This window comes from Panthera uncia, chromosome D2, assembly GCF_023721935.1.
Source record: "Panthera uncia isolate 11264 chromosome D2, Puncia_PCG_1.0, whole genome shotgun sequence".
NCBI lineage: Eukaryota > Metazoa > Chordata > Mammalia > Carnivora > Felidae > Panthera > Panthera uncia.
The window spans coordinates 58,359,518-58,378,936 of NC_064818.1; the positions used below are offsets into that span (position 1 = coordinate 58,359,518).

Here is a 19,419-nt window from a genome sequence, read left to right on the forward strand (position 1 = left end):
TAATATGTATTCACAACCATAGTGGATCCTTCTGGAGTTATTATGATGTATGCTGAGAACATTTATTAACAATGGGAAACATTTGCATATAATGGTTCCATAACACACAACAAGCACAACAGAAAGCCTTATGAGAAGAAATTAGCATGTCCAATCCTTGGCTGTTTTCCCATAGTTCAGCCTCCCAAAACTAATAAAAGACAAATATATTTTTATGTTCAAATACTAAAAGGTCTTAACTCACGTTATGGGTTAATGACCTGAGACTACTACTACAAGCCTATTTTGAAGCTCAGAGCCCATAATCATTCCTTTGTCCAATACAAAGAGGAATCTAACTGGTAAGTGGGACTTTTTTCCCCACTCACACACAGCAGTAACTGGAAAAATGTCTTATGTAATATGCAGAAATATAGAAGTATATGTATTTTTAGTTTACCAGAAAGTCCTCTCATGCCAAGGCTGAGTTGTCAAATGTCAAGTCTGAGCTGGGAACAAATGTTACATCTAAACTCCTGGCTTTTAAAAATAATGGCTTCAGTGACATACCTTTAAATATAACTGGGCCACTGAGCACCACTATACATAATTAAAGACAAAAACCTGGAAACAGGTTATAACGCTTAGGATCCCTATAGATAGGAAACGAGTTAGGAGAGAGGAAAAAGGACAAAATAGAAGAAATAGAATAAAATCCCTCATAAATTAAAATCCCCTTCTTAAGGAAGAGTTATTCCTTGATCTTTGGCTTCATAATTCTTCCCAGCAGCCTCTGACAAGGGAGACAGTCATTTGAAAGTGGGCTGACTCCATCTTCCCACTAGAAACAATAAAAGCTCAACTGGTTGTAGGTAAGTAAGCACAAATCCTGCCATTGCATAATCAAGTGTGTGGGTGGAGTGTTCACAATGAACAGTTTGAAAGGCAGTTCTCTGAAGCATCCAAACCCCAACATCACATGGAATTCAGATATATGGAGATGGATATATATATATATATATATATATATATATATACATGGCTTTTGATATCCATGGTAACCAGGCAGGCTTCATCCTTAAAGAGAAAGAACAGTATTTCCATTGGATTATTCAGTGACCTGAAAAAGCAAAGACAAGTAAGCAATCCTTACTACTTGCTCCTTCTCACTAAGATATTTTGGAATTTGGCTTTCAGTTCCAAACAGATCCAACTTGCTACCACAGACCTGAGTACGAATGGCACCTTCCTGACACTCTTCTGTACCAACACCACTTTTACTACCTTGAAATGCTACTGCCACAGGTGCTATATGAAAATTTCAAGGAGAAAAGGCAGATCAAACAAGACCATTTCTCGTACAGACAGTAGAGAGGCACAGAGAAAGGATCAAAGTTGGATTTCCTATATTTCTTTACCCAAAATTCAGTAAACATTTCAGGTAAAACATCAAGTATTAAACAAAGATTATTTTTAGGTTAATGTACTCTATCAAACACACTCAGGTGACAACAAAGCTTATTGGGCAAAATTCATAACTTCTTTCCTGCTACCTTTTTCTTAAGTTCCAGCCATAAAATTTATAAAGTGGAAATTTGTGTGCATGCGTGGGGTGGGGGGTGGGGGGGGTTAGGGGTAGAAGTCTTAAATACCCACCAAATTCCAATTATAATACACTCAAAGCTTGATATTTTCCCCCTGTGAGTGCTGGCAGACACATATCAGTATGTAATATCTTAGGGTTCACTTTCTCATGCATGTACTCAACTAATATTTACTAAGCAGTGACCATGCCAGGCACTACACCGGTCAGACAATAGTGAACAAAACAGACATGGTCCCTGCCCTGACCCATGTCCTGGATCTTAGGCTCAACTCTCACTAACAGTAGGTGAACCATTTATTTCTCTGGCCTCAATTCCCTCATTTGACCAATGGTAACATGAGATAACATTACTATCTTACATTTATTTCAGAGAGACCTTCATAAAGTATCTCATCAGCGCCTCACAAGTATCCTGAGAGTTTGGCAAGACAGGCATCACTGACCTCAGAGGTCCTTTTCAGATCTAGCACTCCATGATTCTACAAGCATTTCCTGAGGACAGGCTTCTAACACAGAGAAAAGCACCTGACTATCTTTTCCAAAATTTCCATTGGAGCTTCAGAAGTCCTAAAGGATATCACCTCAGACAATATCTTAGGTGAAAGAATTAACAACTGTGTTCTTTGTTCAACACAGCTACACTCACCCTGAAAGATTCAAGATCGTATTAATCAAGAAAACATGAGGTGGTGGGTTTACCATCCGAGGAGGGTGGTGTGGTCCCAAGTGGTGTGGCTGGGGTTGTCGGAGCAGGACTGACAGGGGTTGTCACCAAGCCCATCTCTGGATGACTCTGAAAGAGAACAGAAGCAGGTAAGAAAAGACATAACCTAGTTCTGAGTAGCCTCCCCACAACAGTCTTTCTGGTATTCCTGGCGTCATAATTAGATGGAATGCTCACTGAGGAGGGACCGCTTCTGCATTGAGTTCCCGTGAGAACGTGATTCCTGTTGATGCTTGCTAAATTCTACTAAGAAGCTCTGTGCCCAAGTTTTCTTTAAGCAACTAAGTTCCCATTACGTAAGTTTTCTGCAGAACCATGCAAATAAAAAACTGGGGTAAACAAATACCTGAGATTATTCTACCAAAAAGAGGGCATCTACAGTCCTCACTGAACCTGGGAAAGGACTCCTCTCATCAGATCAACCTAAAACACATACATAGACTGTCTCGATGACCACACAGTTGACAAATAAGTACAGGCGAAGCAAGTGGATAAGAGGTGTTATAAAAAGAGCTAGCAGACAGCAGTCTCCCTGTTCCACAACCAATAAGAGTGTACAGTGTGGAAGCAGAGACATGGGGGAGACATCCACTGGGACCCAAACAGATGACTCCTCTGTCCCTGACCTTCCTTAGCCACCTCTGTCACATTAGCTCTTGAGAATTAAGCTGAGTGGCAGCTATTCCCTTCTCCTCCCCAACAGCTTTTCCAGCCTTTCACCTTCCTCATCCCTCCTTTAACATCAGTGACAGACACCAGACAGCAGACAAACATAATGAGAATGGTGGATAAAATCTCTCATGTTCTCAGTCTTGATAAATAATAAGTGTCCTCATAGGCAGAGCCTAAACCAGCACACTACTTTTTAAGCATGGCCTCATTTTGTTGTTGTTGTTAAATAAAACTCCATCAGTGATTCCATCCGTACACATCTGCCCTTTGAGACAGAAAAAAGCATAAACATAAACAAACGTTCTTTTAAAAGAAACCTGCATACATATTTTAAACATTCTGACTCTAAGATACAAACACTTTATCTATTTTTAAAGACAGCTTTCATGGCCAGCACTTGAGCTCCTGGCCTGTTTTAGTCCCTCTCTACCAACTACCGAAGACATCCCAAGCTAGGAAGTGACCTAGCACTCAGGATCCTGTGACTTCCTGCTTTCAATACGCATAGACCATTTTTTCTCCTAACAGCTAGCCTTATGCTAGATACGATACTTTTTACTTCCGTACTCGGGAAATTGGTGAAATAATAAGACAAGTGACTTGGCCTCTTTTATCTCTAGTTGCAATTCCACGGTGGTTTAGGAAGCAGAAAGCCTGACATAAAAATCCATATGGGAATTGCCAGTGAGCAAAATGAAGTAATCTCAACTTGTCTGGGTTAACAGAATCAGTAAACTGGTCAAATGAATTAGTAGACTGGTCAAAACCATTAACTTTGCATACTATCAGACCCACTTCAGCACTAGATGGAAACATACATAATTGAGGACAACCTGATACAGAGGCAACTAATGCAACTCTTTGTTACTACCACTTACCAATACAAAGCAGGGGTTAAACGGGCAGAGCCAGCGAGGCTTTTCAATGGAGTGAATCTGTATGAAATTCAGGGAGAAGAAGGATTGGAGTTTTTAATATAACCAACCTGGGCTAACACTGTGATGAAGTTGCGATTTAAATGAACAGCTTCATAAAGTGCCAGAAGGATGGCCTCATTGGTTCTAAAGAAAGAAAACAAAGAGAACAAACTGGAGAGGCTCTTACAGTGGAAGAGTTAAAACACTATGACCAACAAGATAAAATTTCACCCAAGTTCCTCATTATCAATCCCTTTGAGTTTCTAATGTTCCCTTTATTTCCTTGTTGGGTTTATGTAAAGGGTATATAGGCAAGGAGTCAGGGCTTTAATTTTAATTCCTTAGGACTAGTTCTTATTCCCTTCATTCCCTACTTTCCTTCTCATTTTTCTACCCCAATTCAGTTAAGTCCTTAACTGGCTTAGACACCTAGCCCCCCTTCATTTCATTCCAGAGACAGCTGAGAACCATTTTTCAGCTTCTTAGGGCTCAACAGACATGTCCAAAGGAGTGGTTTCTAAGGGTCCATTATTGTTTACAACCCAAGAAACATCTGATAAATCACCATAAAAGTTTGAATCCATAAAAGATTAACAAGAGGTAACGTTTCACACTCCTATCCAGCCAGATAGCCCACACTAGAGTTCAAGTCACCGCACAAGAATGTCAGCCACTTACTGTACTGAGATTTTCTCATGGGCATCTGCTATGAACATGCTGCCCACCTGTGGAAGGAAAGAGGAATTGCAGATTTATAGCAGGGAAATGTGAAAGGGGCTCTGTGCCGGTGAAGCCTTTAAACCAGTGAAAGGACAAGCTGCTTGCAGCCTGAGGGAACAGGGAACTGGCCCACCCATCCTACAGACGAAAACCAGCCCACTTTAAAGATCTTCAAAGAATCACAAGAACTCCACTAAATTGTCTTTCCTTAAGGGGCCTTAAAACAGAACAATCAGGACTTTGGTCCAGCTCTCCTCTTCAATGTGTAAGTTCAGTAACCGCTGACAGCAAGTAAATGGTAACCTAGACCTCCTTGTCACTCTGCATCTTTCCCAAAAGTTGCTTATTTGAAGTCAGAAACTAACTTATAAAGAACACCACAGAAAGCACACTGATTTCATCCAACATAGAGCCATCTTCGGAGGAATATTTGGGTTTCAGACCAGAAATGTCTATGTGAGACCCACTTTCAGATCATAAAATCTTTAGTCTGTGTTGTAGGCAGGGCAGCCAAAGAAGTAAATGGAGTAGGCTATCTCCAATATGTGTGATATCAGAGGCACTGAGAAAGATGCCCATCCCTCTAAAAATACTTTTCCATCTGCCTACTGATGCTCCCAAACTATGCAGCTCAAACTTCCTTTGTTTCATACAAAACTTTTCCTTCCTGGCTAAAAGGCCAGGATCCCTGGGAGCAGTATAATTATATCCAATTCATTTAACCAAATACCAACACAGTGCTCATATTGCTCTGACCTCTGAGAAACTTTATTCACTTATGCTTCAGAGTTAAAGAGCTTATCAGATCCTTTTCTGAGAGTAGACTCTAAGAAAGAAGGGAAGATGACAGGCATTGAGGGGGAAAAGCTGCCTTTTTGGGGATAGATGGATGATTATTTTTTGCAGTGAACTCAAAAACTGTCTTGCCCTACAGCTGATCACTTGAATACTAATGTCCAAATAGAAAGACTTTCTAAATCTGCCTAGATTCTAAGACCTGCAAGATTTATCTCTTAAAAATTAGTCCCAGCAGGAGCACCTGGGTGGCTCAGTAGGTTAAGTGACCAACTTCAGCTCAGGTCATGATCTCATGGTTCGTGGGTTTGAGCCCTGTGTCGGGCTCTGTGCTGAGCACTTGCTCGGAGCCTGGAGCCTGCTTCAGATTCTGTGTCTCCTTCTCTCTCTGCCTCCTCTCCCCCCCCCCCCCCGCCCCTTGTGCTATAAGTCTCATTCTGTCTCTCAAAAATAAATAAATAAATAAATGTAAAAAAAATTTTTTTTAAACAAAATTAGTCCCAGCCATTCGCAATTATGTGGATAGAACTAGAGGGTATTATGCTAAGCAAAATTAGTCAGTCAGAGAAAGACAAATATCATATGACTTCACTCACATGAGTACTTTAAGATACAAAAACGAGAACATAAGGGAAGGGAAGCAAAAATAATATAAAAACAGGGAGGGGGACAAAAACTTATAAGAGACTCTTAACTACGGAGAATAGAGGGTTGCTATAGGGGTTGTGGGAGAGGGTTATGGGCTACATGGGTAAGGGGCATTAAGGAATCTACTCCTGAAATCATTGTTGCACTATATGCTAACTCGGATGTAAATTAAAAAATAAAATAAAATAAATAAAGTAAAATAAAATAAATAAAATAAAATAAAATAAAAATTAGTCCCAGGTTACCTGGCCCAAAATGACTATGGTGCCAAGGTTGAGAAACCTTATTCAGAAGTCTTGCAAAATGGACCAGTAACTTTCCTAAACTATGGACCTCTCAGTCCATTAAATCTTTAGATAAGTGGGTCAAATCCACTGCATCAATCCCTCAACTCCAGGACCAGCTATGAGGGATCAAGTGGCCACAGCAGACAGCCAAGGGACACTCGGGGCTGGGCTAAGATCTAAACTTTCCTATTCACTATTCTGTAGAGTCAGTCCTCAAACATAGCCAGCTCTTCAGGAAGCAAAAGTCTGGCTTAATGTGTACCCTTTTTTAGCTTTTATAAAACTGAATTAATTAATTTGAAAAAAATCAATCCCAGAGCAATCGGAGCTCTCCTTTCCTTATCTCACTTGGATTTGGGAATCAATAAAAGAGATACAGCTCTCAAAAATATCTGTTCTTTGGGACTTCTGGGTGGCTCAGTTGGTTAAGCATCCAACTCTTGATTTCCACTAAGGTCATGATGTCATGGTTCATGGGATAAAGCCCCGCAACAGGCTTCTCACTGACAGCTTAGAGCCTGCTTAAGATTCTCTCTCTCTTTCCTTTTTCTGCCCCTACCCCTGCTTGCGCCCGCCCTCTCTCCCTCTCTCTCTCTCTCAAAGATAAACATTCAAAACTCTGCTCTGAGCCACTCTCCCCTCATCATGCCATCATCTCAAACATTTGAACTTCTAAGTACAGATTTGTCTACCCCTGCAGACGCCTTAAGACTGCTGAGCAAGGCAGAAAAAACAAGTTGGACTTACCATATTTGTTAAAGCAGAGAAAAAACCACTCTGGTGTTCTTCTTCCTTGTCTTTATATTGCCTGAACAAAAATAACTAAATTCAACTTTAGTATTATTTATCAAGTATGTCTCCATCCTTGGCATTCTAGATAATCAGGGCAGGGCACTCTTTGAATTCAGTGACTCCAGAAAACAAAAGCATTATGACAATGTAGCCACTCCAGTCTCCCCTGCAAGCTAAGAGGCATGCATGCCTCTGCTCTTGAGGCAGAATGTATCAAAATGCCTGGCTACTTTGGGAGAGAGGCAGAAAGCAAGCTGCAAACGTGTGAAACTGCTCTAACATATGGCTGATCCAGTTATTTCCCAAACAGACTATTACTTGAAAAGTGTAACAGTGAAATTACTTTAAGGCTGTAGAGTGAAAATCTTGTTTGTTTTTGAAGGAAGAGGAGGGAAATCTGTGAGCTAAACTATTTGTGGAGATGGGGCAGATTTGAAATTCCACATCCAATTGTGTGTGAGCAAAGTCTGGAGAGGAACAAGAAAGATACTGCCTGGCCCTTGCCAGGATTAGGAACACTTCTGGTTTCCATTCACTGAATACCAGATCCTTCTTCATCCAAAGCAAAAGGGAAAACAAGCATCAGTGAAGAGAGCCCTCAGAAAAGACAGGGACTCTGGGAAGCTGCGGTTGATTCCTGATGAAAAAGAAGTATCCACCAAACTAGAGCTAATTCAATATGTTTTCTCCTTTTATTTATTTTTTAAGTGTACAAAAAAGTGGTGCTTCGCAACCTTTTTTAAATAGAAAATGACTTGTATGATACATCGCGCTAAATGGAAGAGCCTCCTTGTGGCTGGAAAACAAGTTAAAATACCCTGCAATAAAATACCGAAGGTTGCAAAAAAAAAAAAAAAAAAAAGTGTCTAATTGCTTAAATAAAAGATGACACTAACCTGGTGGCTACTTTCCCCCTGGTATTAGAAACAACTCCTGCTGGGGCACCTGGGTGGTTTGTCAGTTAAGCGTCTGAATGTTGGGTCTCAACTCAGGTCACGATCTCATGGTTTGTGAGTTTGAGCCCCATGTCAGGCTCTGGACTGAAGTACAGAGCCTGCTTGGGATTCTCTCTCTTTCCCACTCTGCCCCTCCCTTGCTCATGCTCTGTCTCTCAAAAAGAAGGAAGGAAGGAAGGAAGGAAGGAAGGAAGGAAGGGAGGAAGGGAGGAAGGGAGGGAGGGAGGAAGGGAGGAAGGGAGGGAGGAAGGGAGGGAGGGAGGGAGGGAGGGAGGGAGGGAGGGAAAGAGAAAGAGAGAAAGAGGGAAAGAAAGAAAGAAAGAAAGAAAGAAAGAAAGAAAGAAAGAAAGAAAAAAGAAACCACCTTTGCTAAGGCCATCAAGCTGAGCTTAGAGCAAATATGTCTACCAGAAGCTAAATCTAAGAATACTCTTCTAGGATGGGTAAGGGAAATTCACCCAAGCACTGGAACAAACCTGTTTTCTACTCAACCAATTCAAACGAAAATTAGACCCTTCCCTTCTGGAACAGTGGACTTACCTATTATACTCAGATAAAGCCTGGGCAATCACAAGTCCCATTCCCTAGAAAGAAAAAGGATAGCACAGGTGAAATAAGGGGCTGGTGGTGATGCCAGGCCAGGGAAAACACTAAATACAGTCCTGGGGTCCAGATTTTCCTGATCTAACTATCTTAATGTTACTTTAATAGAGTAACAAGGGGGTGGGGGGCACAAAACAGACCAGCCCAGATCACTGACAATTTCACTGGGATCATTTTCACCTCAAAAGATAAGACAAAGTTAGAATCTTCAAACAAAAAGCTCTCATGACTCTAAAACAGTCACAGTAAGAGCGACAATGAGTCTCACGCTAAATGAAGGTGCTTAGAGACAAGCCACTCTCTTTCAGGCCACAGGAAAACAGGAAGTTACCAGGAAGATGCATCCATCTTCTTATCCACTTTCCCTTTAGAACCCGCTAATAAACATGACACAAAGATCAAGTAAGGCCATGGGATGAATCATGTGTGCTTTTTTTTTCATAAGATAAATTAGAAGAATGAAGAGGGCAATATGCCTGACACCTGGTCATCTTCTTCCTCCCTTAGTCAGAGATCAGATATTCGATCCCAAACTTTCAAGGACACATGTAACAGATACAGAGACCATCCTCCATGCTTCAGCTTCACCAAGTTGGGCTGCAAATACCATCTAGCTAGTTCTACAAGAAGGGATCTCCCATCAGTTAGTCTTCTAAGCCTCGCTGTGTCTTTTTTTTTTTTTTTTATTTCATCTTTACTGACATACAAAATTGTAAGATATCTAAAGTATATACATCGTGGTGATTTGATATATCATCTAAGCCTTCTTATTCTTGGGAATGTAACTTACTGACTCTATAGGATCATCAACCTCAGCACACTGTAACATGAAACATAACCAACCATTTCATCATGATTAGCAAACAAACGTCTCTTCATACCTTCCTTCCATGATGAGAAGATTAAAGACAATAAAATAGTCACACTGATGCTCTAAAAGGAAAAGACCAATTCCCTCTTTATAGCCAGATGAAATTAACACAATAGCTCTCTGCTCTCTGTTCTAAATATCAAGTACTTAAACAAACATAAGTACTTAAAACAACATACAAGGATCTAGATACTCACATTGAGCGTAGCCTCATCATCCACGATAGACAGCTTCACAATATAAGGATTCACAGACTGTTAAACAAGAGAAGAGATTCAAGGTGAGTTGACTTAGTTAACAACCCATTAGTTATTTAACAAAGTGTTAACAAAAATGGTTCTATAAGGCCCTCTCTCTATAGTGATGCTCCTAATACCCAAATCAAACCCATTCTGCCAACTGACTCCCCCCATTTCCAGTAAATCTCTCAGTGTGCATGGGCAATCACCACACACACACACACACACACACACACACACACACACACCCCAGTTCTGTTCTACTTGCATTTTCCTCTAGGCTGGATCGGTCCAGGCCTATGTCTACCACTTCTCCCATCTTTCCATCTTATTTATTTCTAAGAAGTGAACACTCCACAAAACTCATTTCGTCCTATCCTACCAATAATCTGAGTCCATAGGGACAGCAGTCTTGGGGGAACATAAAAGCTTCTTTGCCATAAGGCACAGATGTATAAGTTGTTAACTTACAGTCTCATCCCAAAGGCTCCCTAACCATTCCACAAACTATATGCAAGGACTGATTCACCCACCCGTAAAACAAAGCCACCTTGGGGGTGGAAAGTGGCAGCTGCTTAACAGCCAGAGAGGCCATTTATGGATCTGATACCCAAATAACACTGCAGGGGAACTGAAAAAAAAAAAGATGTAATTATCCAAACTACAATCTGGTCAGAACACTGGGATTTAATGATTGTCCCATCACTTACAACATTGGAAGATTTCTTGAGTTTTCCCAGACCCAATCTCAGCTGGGCAGCATATGGAAATGGACATATATTTAAACTCATTATGCAGTTGGGCCATATCCTACCAGTGGAATGAGAACAAATGACCTGCTCACCTTAAAAACATCCCACACAAGGGATGTAAGGAAAGACCTCACCTAGATCAGCCACCAATTTTAACCCAAGGGAAGCAAAGAACAATACTGGTAGTTTCTACAGCACCCAAGAAAACTCATCACTGAGAAACCTGGAAACCCCCCACATAGACTTTATTTCATCAAGTTTCTGAGGGTATCTTTTGAATGTCAACTGGGAATAGAAAAAGAGACAGCAGTTTTACTTTCTTAAGAGCCCAAATGTTTACAATGTTTTCTACAACACAACCCAAGGAGGTAAAATCCACTCCATTTGCCACTTGATCTGAAAGAGGAAGGCTCTCTACACTGCTTCCTATAACCAGTAGTCAAATCCTGCTGATGCTGCAGATGTCAGACAAGGTCCAATGCAAGTGGGTCCTTGGAAAAGAAATTGGCAGTAGGCTGACTTAGAGATGCCACAATGAAGAGAACAACACTAGAAGGAACAGGTCACTGTTTCTTGGCATAATCTTTAAAACGTCCTTGTCACTCACCGTCCCAAAAGTCCAGTTTTCGGTAATAATAATGATCATCTGATTACCAAGAACAACCTATCTTTAGCAGTTGAGGAAAAGGGAAGGTGGCTAAAAGCAAAGGTTTGGGTTCTAGCTCCTCTACTTACTAATTGTGACAAGTTAGGCACCTTTATTAACCTAAGCTCAACTTCCTCATCTTCAAAATGGGGACAATATTTTCTTTCTCAGGGTTGCCATAAGACTTAAAAATGAATTAATGGGGCGCCTGGGTGGCGCAGTCAGTTAAGCGTCCGACTTCAGCCAGGTCACGATCTCGCGCTCCGTGAGTTCCAGCCCCGCGTCAGGCTCTGGGCTGATGGCTCGGAGCCTGGAGCCTGTTTCCGATTCTGTGTCTCCCCCTCTCTCTGCCCCTCCCCCGTTCATGCTCTGTCTCTCTCTGTCCCAAAAATAAATAAAAAACGTTGAAAAAAAAAATTTTTTTTAAAAAATGAATTAAGACATGTAAAATCCTTAGCATAGTATCTAGCATACGGTGAGGGCTACATGATCGGTAACTATGTATTTGCTTCTTCAACATTTTTATCATGTTTGAAGGAAAACTCTTTAAGAAAAAAAAGAAAACGAGAAGCATCAATTTGCAACTGGACAATAAACAAGTTTGTAATTTCTGGGAAACATCATGTCCAACTGGGGACTGAGTCACGTCATTACAGGAGACTGGGCAAACCGACAAGGCCAGGATCTCAATGCTGTGAAAATTTCTATTCTACCAGATACTGATTTTCCTTAACACTATATGCCTGTTGTGCTGGTCACGTTTTTTAAACTGAAAACAATCTACTTCTCATCCACAAGACAGAATTACAAACTCTGTGAGCCTATACAGGATCACTCTAATAGGGCTCTGCCTTTATTTGATCTAAACCATACCCATCATTTTTCATTGGCTTTTGCGGGGGGGGGGGGGGGAACCTCTTCTATCCCCTTAGATGAAATAACAAAAATGGAATGCGCTATTTCAGGTGAAGAAGAATTATTTACATTTACTACATGATGTCTTTTCCATCACTTCCATTCCTTAAGTCCAACAACCTTATCTGCCTTCTCTGCGTTTAGGTGGGTGCCCAGTCTCCCTGGAGCCCTCTGCACCTTGCTAAAAGGTTGCAACTTTCCCCATCCATCATGGGATGGATTGTGGTGGTAGCTAGAATCTGTCCTCCCCAGCATGCATCCTCTCATACTAGTTTGCATAAAATTTTACCAGCTTTTGGTTTTGCTATGTTCATCTGGAATTCCTCATGTGCCTGTCAAAAACCTTCCTGCTCCATGGTCACTAGGTTTCCTTAATGGTTTCTGGTGAGTGACTTCTATCAAAAGCTGCAAAGCCCAGATAAATTATGCCCACTAGCTTGCCCTTGCCTACTATACTAATTCTTCTGAGGCTTCTGACAGACTAGAGATGCATACCTCACTCCAGAAATATGATTTTCTCTAGTTCCTTGTCCCTGTCTAATTTTTCAGGCCGACATTTCAAAGAGCCCTACTGGGCCGAACCAGGGTTCAGTTCACATTTAGAGAAACCAAGCCATTGCCTCAGATCAGCCTGCATCCAGCAGAATGTTCAGAAAATACTCATTACTGATGATGGCGCTTTCCTATAACGTACAACTCAACTTTCATTAACTATCTCCAGCATTTTTCCTCAGTTATTTCTCTTGCTATTGTAATAAGGCCACAGTGGCTTTTATACACGACAGAGATCAAAATGGCTGCCATGCCAACCCCTCCAGATCACCAGCAAAACAGGTGTTGGTGACACATCACATATTTATTAGCTCCACACACCATTTGTAAGTTACTCCAAGAAAATTAAAGCAATCAACTCCTGGGATCCCTAACACAGTAACATTGCTCCACATATTCCAGTCCCTCTTTAAGTATTCCTTTCTCACAGCCTCCCCTTCTTCCATACTTCTCCTTATAAGAATAAGCTCCAGATTTTGTTACCCATCACTCTTGACTAAGAGCCATCTCAGAAATCACTAAGTGGGGCACATGGCTGGCTCAGTTGATGAAGCATGTGGCTCTTGATCTCAGTGTTGTGAGTTTGAGCCCCACGCTGGGGTAGAGACTACTTAAAAATAAAAAATTTTAAGGGCGCCTGGGTGGCTCAGTCAGTTAAGTGTCTGACTCTTGATTTCGGCTCAGATCATGATCTCCCAATCATGAGGATCAAGCCCCACCTCAGTCTCCGTGCTGAACTGAGCATGAAGCCTGCTTAAGATTCTCTCTCCTCTGCTCCTCTCCCCTTCTCCCGTACATACACTCTCTCTCTCAAAAATAAACAAACATTTAAGGGGCACCTGGGTGGCTCAGTCAGTTGGGTATCCGACTTCGGCTCAAGTCATGATCTCGTGGTCCGTGGATTTGAGCCGCATGTTGGGCTCTGTGCTGATAGCTCAGGGCCTGGAGCCTCCTTCAGATTCTGTGTCTCCCTCTCTCTCTGCCCCTCCCCCATTTGTGCTCTATCTCTCTCTCCCTCTCTCTTTCTCTCAAAAATAAACACTAAAAATAAATTAAAAATTAACATTTTTAAAAATTAAATTATAAGAAAAGAAATCTTAAAAGAAAATCATTGACTGAGGATCCAGAAGCTCACAAACGAAAAGTCTCCCTCAGCTGGCTCATTTCTCATAGCACTGCTACTCGCTAAGTGAAGAAAGTCAGATTACCTCAAGGCAGCTCCTGGATTCTGGGTTCAACCCCTAGTGTCCAGAGCCCAGTGCCAAATGCTCCCTATCCCTCCAAAGCAATCCCCAGTGAGGCCCCTGGTCTTCCGTGAGCCCCACCTTCCTTTTCTGTGTGTTCTCCCTTTTAAGAAGAATCAAGTAGAGGCATAAAATCAAATACAAATCTCTGAGTTCTGCTCTTCATCTCAAAAACTTGTAAATCTGTCCCTGATTAACTCAGGAACAAAGAGAATTCCAGAACTGACATGAGTAAGGCTCTGTCTTCAATTCTCCATTAAAATCAAAAAGAGTTCCCAGACCAACAGTGATACTTACACAAGTGGACCGCATTAAGGAAATCCAACATACAAAAGTCCAGTCTTTCAAAACAGATGTGTTAGGTCAGTGGTTCCCAATCCTGGCTAATCATCATACTCAACAGGAGAATAAATAACAACCACCACCACCACCACCACCACCACCACCACCACCAACAACAACAACAACAACAACAGATTCCCAGTTCCTACCTCCAAGAGATTTGGATTCAGTGTGTCCAGAGTAAAGCCCAGAAATTTCTTCTTTTTAACAAGTTCCTAGGTGATTCCAATGATAAACTAGGTTTGGGAACCACTACATTAAGGGACATTCACTCACTTTATTAGAAGGTGTACCACGGGATTCCTTTAAATGGCTATACCCTCTGCCCCAAGCATTTAATATAGAAGTTTTAGAATTTGGTTAATCAAAGTTAATCTATATACCATTTACCAAGAACATGTCTTCTATGTTAAAGTCCTCTAGGAGTGGCCACACTTAGGAAGATTATAGAAAGATTATAAGTGTCCATTAAGGGGCCCACTCACCTCATATTTTCTGTAATTCACCAACAAAGCCAAGAGGACAACAGCATCATACCCATGCTCCCTGCGACTTGGGGGGTGGGAGAGTATCTGTAACATGAACCAGAAATGCATGAGTGCTAACTCCTAGTTCCTAGGAATGCTGACAGAGAAGATTTGAGGAGGCGGTTTACCCAAAAGAGAAAGAGAGGATGGGGGAAATGACCTACCTGTAAAATTGCTTCAAATATGCTGTTGATCATCACATACTCTAGGATAGTGTTCTGGCTGATGTTATCTGTCACCTAAATGCAATAAAAGGCTTTTTAGGGGCGCCTGCGTGGCTCAGTCGGTTAAGCATCTGACTTTGGCTCAGGTCATGACCTTATGATTCAGGGGTTCAAGCTCCACATTGCTCGCTGCTGTCAGCACAGAGCCCGTTTCAGATCCTCTGTCCTCCCCTCCCTCTGCCCCTCCCACGTTGGTTCTCTCTCTCTCTCTCTCTCTCTCTCTAAGATAAATAAATATTTTTTTAAAAGGCTATTACTGAGGCACTCTGCTATCTCAAGTATAACTCCTCCCCCACTATCTAAGAGAATCAGAAATGTTAAAACATTCTACTAGATACTTAGTAGACTTTTAATAAGCACCTCTGAAGCTGCCAGAGCCTTAATAGTCAGACACTAGAAGGGTAAGAAATGAGCAAATTAAAACTTCCCGAATCTCTGAATGTACTGTTTTTCTCACACCCTCACTTAAGCATTTACTTCAGTTTTGGGGGGGTTTCATTCCTCAAATGCACAGAAAGAAGTTTATGATCCAGAAGACTTTGAGTGATGGCAGGGAAAAGGAATTACTTGAAGTAAATGAACAACACCCCGCCCTCCTCCCACTAGAAGGTACGGGCCAGCTTCCAGTTATGTCAAAATCAGAACAAATAACTATTCAGAATCACAAAAACTGTTTCCAAATGAGACCTGATGAGAAGAGCAAATCTGACAATTCAGAAGACAAGAATTCTGCAGGGGTAGTACCTCTAAAGTGAGAAATATCATGTATCCCATAGGCTAAAAATGCCAATGGTTGCAAAGAGCAGCTTCCAGGAAGTGAAAGCCCATTCATCTAACTTCCTTCTACACATTCACACAATGGAGTGATATGATGCCCCAGCAGAGAATTTTTTTTTTCCTCTTTTCCTTTCTAACTTTGGGCTCAAGCATTCAAATAACCTTGCTCCTACTGTCAGTAACACCCTTGATAGAGAAACATATAAATGGGTCACTTACGGTCACTAAGCAAAGGAGAAGTTTCAGACATAAACTCTTCAGACTTTCAGAACCTTCTGCACAAAGCAATGAATCCAAACTCTCCATCAAGTTCTGAGAAAGAGATCCGTTAAGTATTAAAGCATACCAAATAACGTCTCTACTGTGTCTGTCCAACTCTGGGTTTATGTTACACAGGGTAATATGTACAACATTCAATGAAGCAACCATATCACTCCTTCAGGCCTAGGCCTTGCAAGATCAGACAAAGAAAAGTAAGACTTCAAAGCGTAGCTATTTGGGGAAAAATGCTTTAGAACAACAGCACAGAATAATAAAGAATTCACTACTTCATCAAATGAATGTTTGCAACCTATCATTCTCATGACCTTTAGAATAGAATGAAGTAAGGGTGCCTGGGTGGCTCAGTGGTTAAGCGTCCAGCTTTGGCTCAGGTCATGATCTCATAGTAGATGGGTTTGAGCCCTGTGTTGGGCTCTGTGCTGACAGCTCAGAGCCTGGAGCCTGCTTCGGATTCTGTCTCCCTCTCTTTCTCTGCCCCTCTCCTGCCTGCACACTGTCTCTCTCTCTCTCTCTCTCTCTCTCTCTCAAAAACAATTAAAAAATTTTTAAAAATGTTTAATAGAAGTAAATTTTTTAAAGGCTAATAACAGTGGTTGAATAATAAATTAAAAACAATAAACTAATTCAATTAAATTAATTCAATTACGTTAGGAAAAAATAAGTGGTTAAAAAAAGTGGTTAAAGACCAATAATGGTTAAAAAAGATTAATAATGGTCAAATAACTATAGATAAGTTTCACTATCTGATAAAATATATCATTTGATGGAGGCACGCTGAATAAACAACAAAGAGACAATATCACTACTAGCCATTACTGGCCGTAGACACTATCCAACAAAACTAGCTGTGTCCACCTTGGTCGATTCTACTAGACAATGTGACTGGAGTATATCACTTGTACTAACAACCAGCTCTCAGACCCAATGTAATCAAAGATGAAACCCTCACACACTACAACAGAAGGAACAAGAAAAGAAATATTTTACATTAAATGAAGGAGGAGAATGAATGAAGAATAGGATTTAGCATGCTGAAAGCTCAAGTGAAGGTTCAAAATTAGTTACTTCAATTCAACAAATATATGGTGAAGGTCTACTATATGCTAAATATTGTGCTTTCAAAGAATTCAAGAAGAAAAATTAGGTAATGGCCTTTGCTCTCAAGGCATTTTTAGTCTACTGGAAGAGAAAAATAAGCAGTTTTAATTTAATGGTTACTATGACAGAAATATACATGGAAAAGGGGAATTATCTCAGAAGTCACCTATTCCAAGACTCCTAAGCGGTGGGTTATATTTTGGAAAATCAGTAGGAGTTAATTAAAACTTGATGAGGAAAAGAATTCTAGACAGGCAATAGCATGATCAAAGACACATGAGGAATGAAACGGCCCTGGGTGTGGAGTTGGAACACAAGTAGTTTATTATTATGAAAGTACAGAGGGAAACACAGTGGTGAGAGAGACTAGAGAAATAAATAGAGAGCAGGTCATGAAAGCTATATAAAGCTAACTAGGGAGTTTGGTCTTTATCCTGTTATTGATGGGAAACTAATGAAGGGTTTTAAGCAGCAGAGATTTGAGTGTAAGATACATCACTGTGGTATCAGTGCGGATGACAGATTTAAAGATGGTAAGCCTGAAGGGAGGGAGACAAATGAGGACTAATCTAGCAATTTTCTGAAGAAGCTGCCATGTCTTATTTGCCTGTGTATCCCCTGTGCCTGGCACATTGGAGCCTAACCAACATTTGTCAAAAGAATGAATGAAGGCATCACTGAAATGGTTCTGGTGAGAGATAATGGGGACACAGGCAGTAGGGGAAAAAAAGCAAAGACAGGTATGAAAAATATGAACTGAGGCAAAATTAGATGAACATGGTGATCATCTAGATATGAAAGATGAGAGGAAGAGTCAAGGATGACTCCAGCTTTTGGCCTGGGTGACTGAGATGACTGGAGAGCCCATTCTAACAGGGAATGAATGAGGAAGAACAGATGAAGGGAAAATAAGGAGTTCCATTTTGTAGATGTCAAGCAAGAGGTACTTTAGGGATGTATGAGTGGGTAAATTCAGCAACTGCTTACAGAGTATACAACTCTGAGCCTCATGAGGGGATGTTAAGACTAACAATAGAGACTTAGTAATCGGCAGCATATAGACAATAGTGAGAACTACAAGAATGAGAGCGAGATCTGAGATTTTACCATGATATATACATAGGAGCAGCAGAGGCTTGGAAAACTGACTCCAAGTACTAAGTCTTCATGTACTTACAACTGTATATTCATAACTTGTAAAAAATAACCTGATCGCTATAAGGATTCTTTGTCACATAGATTATTTCAAATTCAGAGAATGACAGAAGACTAGTTCTTCAAAGTTCATATTATAAACAACATTCACTCAAGAAAGTGTCAAACATTACAAATCAGATATCTGATAAGGGACTTCTATCCAAAATATATAAAGAACTCCTACAACTCAACAATATAAAACAAATAACTCAATCTAGAAATGGGCAAAGGATTTGAATGAATATTTCTACCCCCCAAAAAAATATATATATACATATATATATATATACACATATATATATGAGAGGCAAAAACAATTGTTGACGAGGATGTGGAAAAACTGGAATGCTTATACACTGCCGATGGAAATGTAAAATGGTATACTAACTTTGGAAAACAGTTTGGAAGCTCCTTGAAATATTAAACATAGAGTTACCATATGACCCAACAATTCTCCTCCTATGTATATACCCAAGAGAATTGAAAACATACATCCACACAAAATCTTGTTCATGAATGTTCACAGCAGCATTATTGATAATAGCCAAAATACTGAAATATCCCACATGTCTATCAACTGATGAATGAATAAATTTGATGTGGTACATTCATAAAATGAAGTATCAGCCATAAAAAGGAATGAAGCACTGACACATGCCACAACACGGGTGGACCCTGAAAACATTATGCTAAGTGCAAAAAGCTAGACACAGAAGACCACGTATGATTCCTTTTAGATGAGATGTCCAGAATAGGTAAACCAATAAAGACATAAAGCAGATTAATGGTTGCCAGGGGCTAGAGAGAAGGGGGAATGGAGAATGACTGCTAATGGGAACATGTATTCTTTTTGGAGTGATAAAAATGTTCCAAAATTAACAGTGAATATACTAAAAACCACTCAATGAGGGGTGCCTGGCTGGCTCAGTCGGTAAAGCATGTGACTCTTGATCTCAGGGTTGTGAGTTTGAGCTCCATGGTGTTGGATATAGAGATTACTTAAATGTAAAATCTTAAAACAAAAAACCACTGAATTACATATTTTAAAAGGGTG

At 40.6% G+C, this 19,419-nt stretch overlaps 1 protein-coding gene across 3 annotated transcripts in view; it reads right to left on the bottom strand.

Moving 5' to 3' along the window:
* The window catches only part of ARMH3 (armadillo like helical domain containing 3), a 178,273-nt gene that overhangs the window by 138,632 nt on the left and 20,222 nt on the right, over positions 1 to 19,419 (bottom strand). For all 3 annotated transcript variants that reach the window (XM_049645598.1, XM_049645600.1, XM_049645599.1), the window contains exons 6-14: positions 16,008 to 16,100; positions 14,952 to 15,026; positions 14,746 to 14,832; positions 9,768 to 9,824; positions 8,637 to 8,680; positions 7,096 to 7,156; positions 4,577 to 4,623; positions 3,967 to 4,042; positions 2,285 to 2,378 (exon numbers count right to left, since the gene is read on the bottom strand). In XM_049645598.1, the coding sequence (XP_049501555.1) occupies positions 2,285 to 2,378; positions 3,967 to 4,042; positions 4,577 to 4,623; positions 7,096 to 7,156; positions 8,637 to 8,680; positions 9,768 to 9,824; positions 14,746 to 14,832; positions 14,952 to 15,026; positions 16,008 to 16,100 (634 nt within the window). The remainder of the gene's footprint in view (positions 1 to 2,284; positions 2,379 to 3,966; positions 4,043 to 4,576; positions 4,624 to 7,095; positions 7,157 to 8,636; positions 8,681 to 9,767; positions 9,825 to 14,745; positions 14,833 to 14,951; positions 15,027 to 16,007; positions 16,101 to 19,419) is intronic.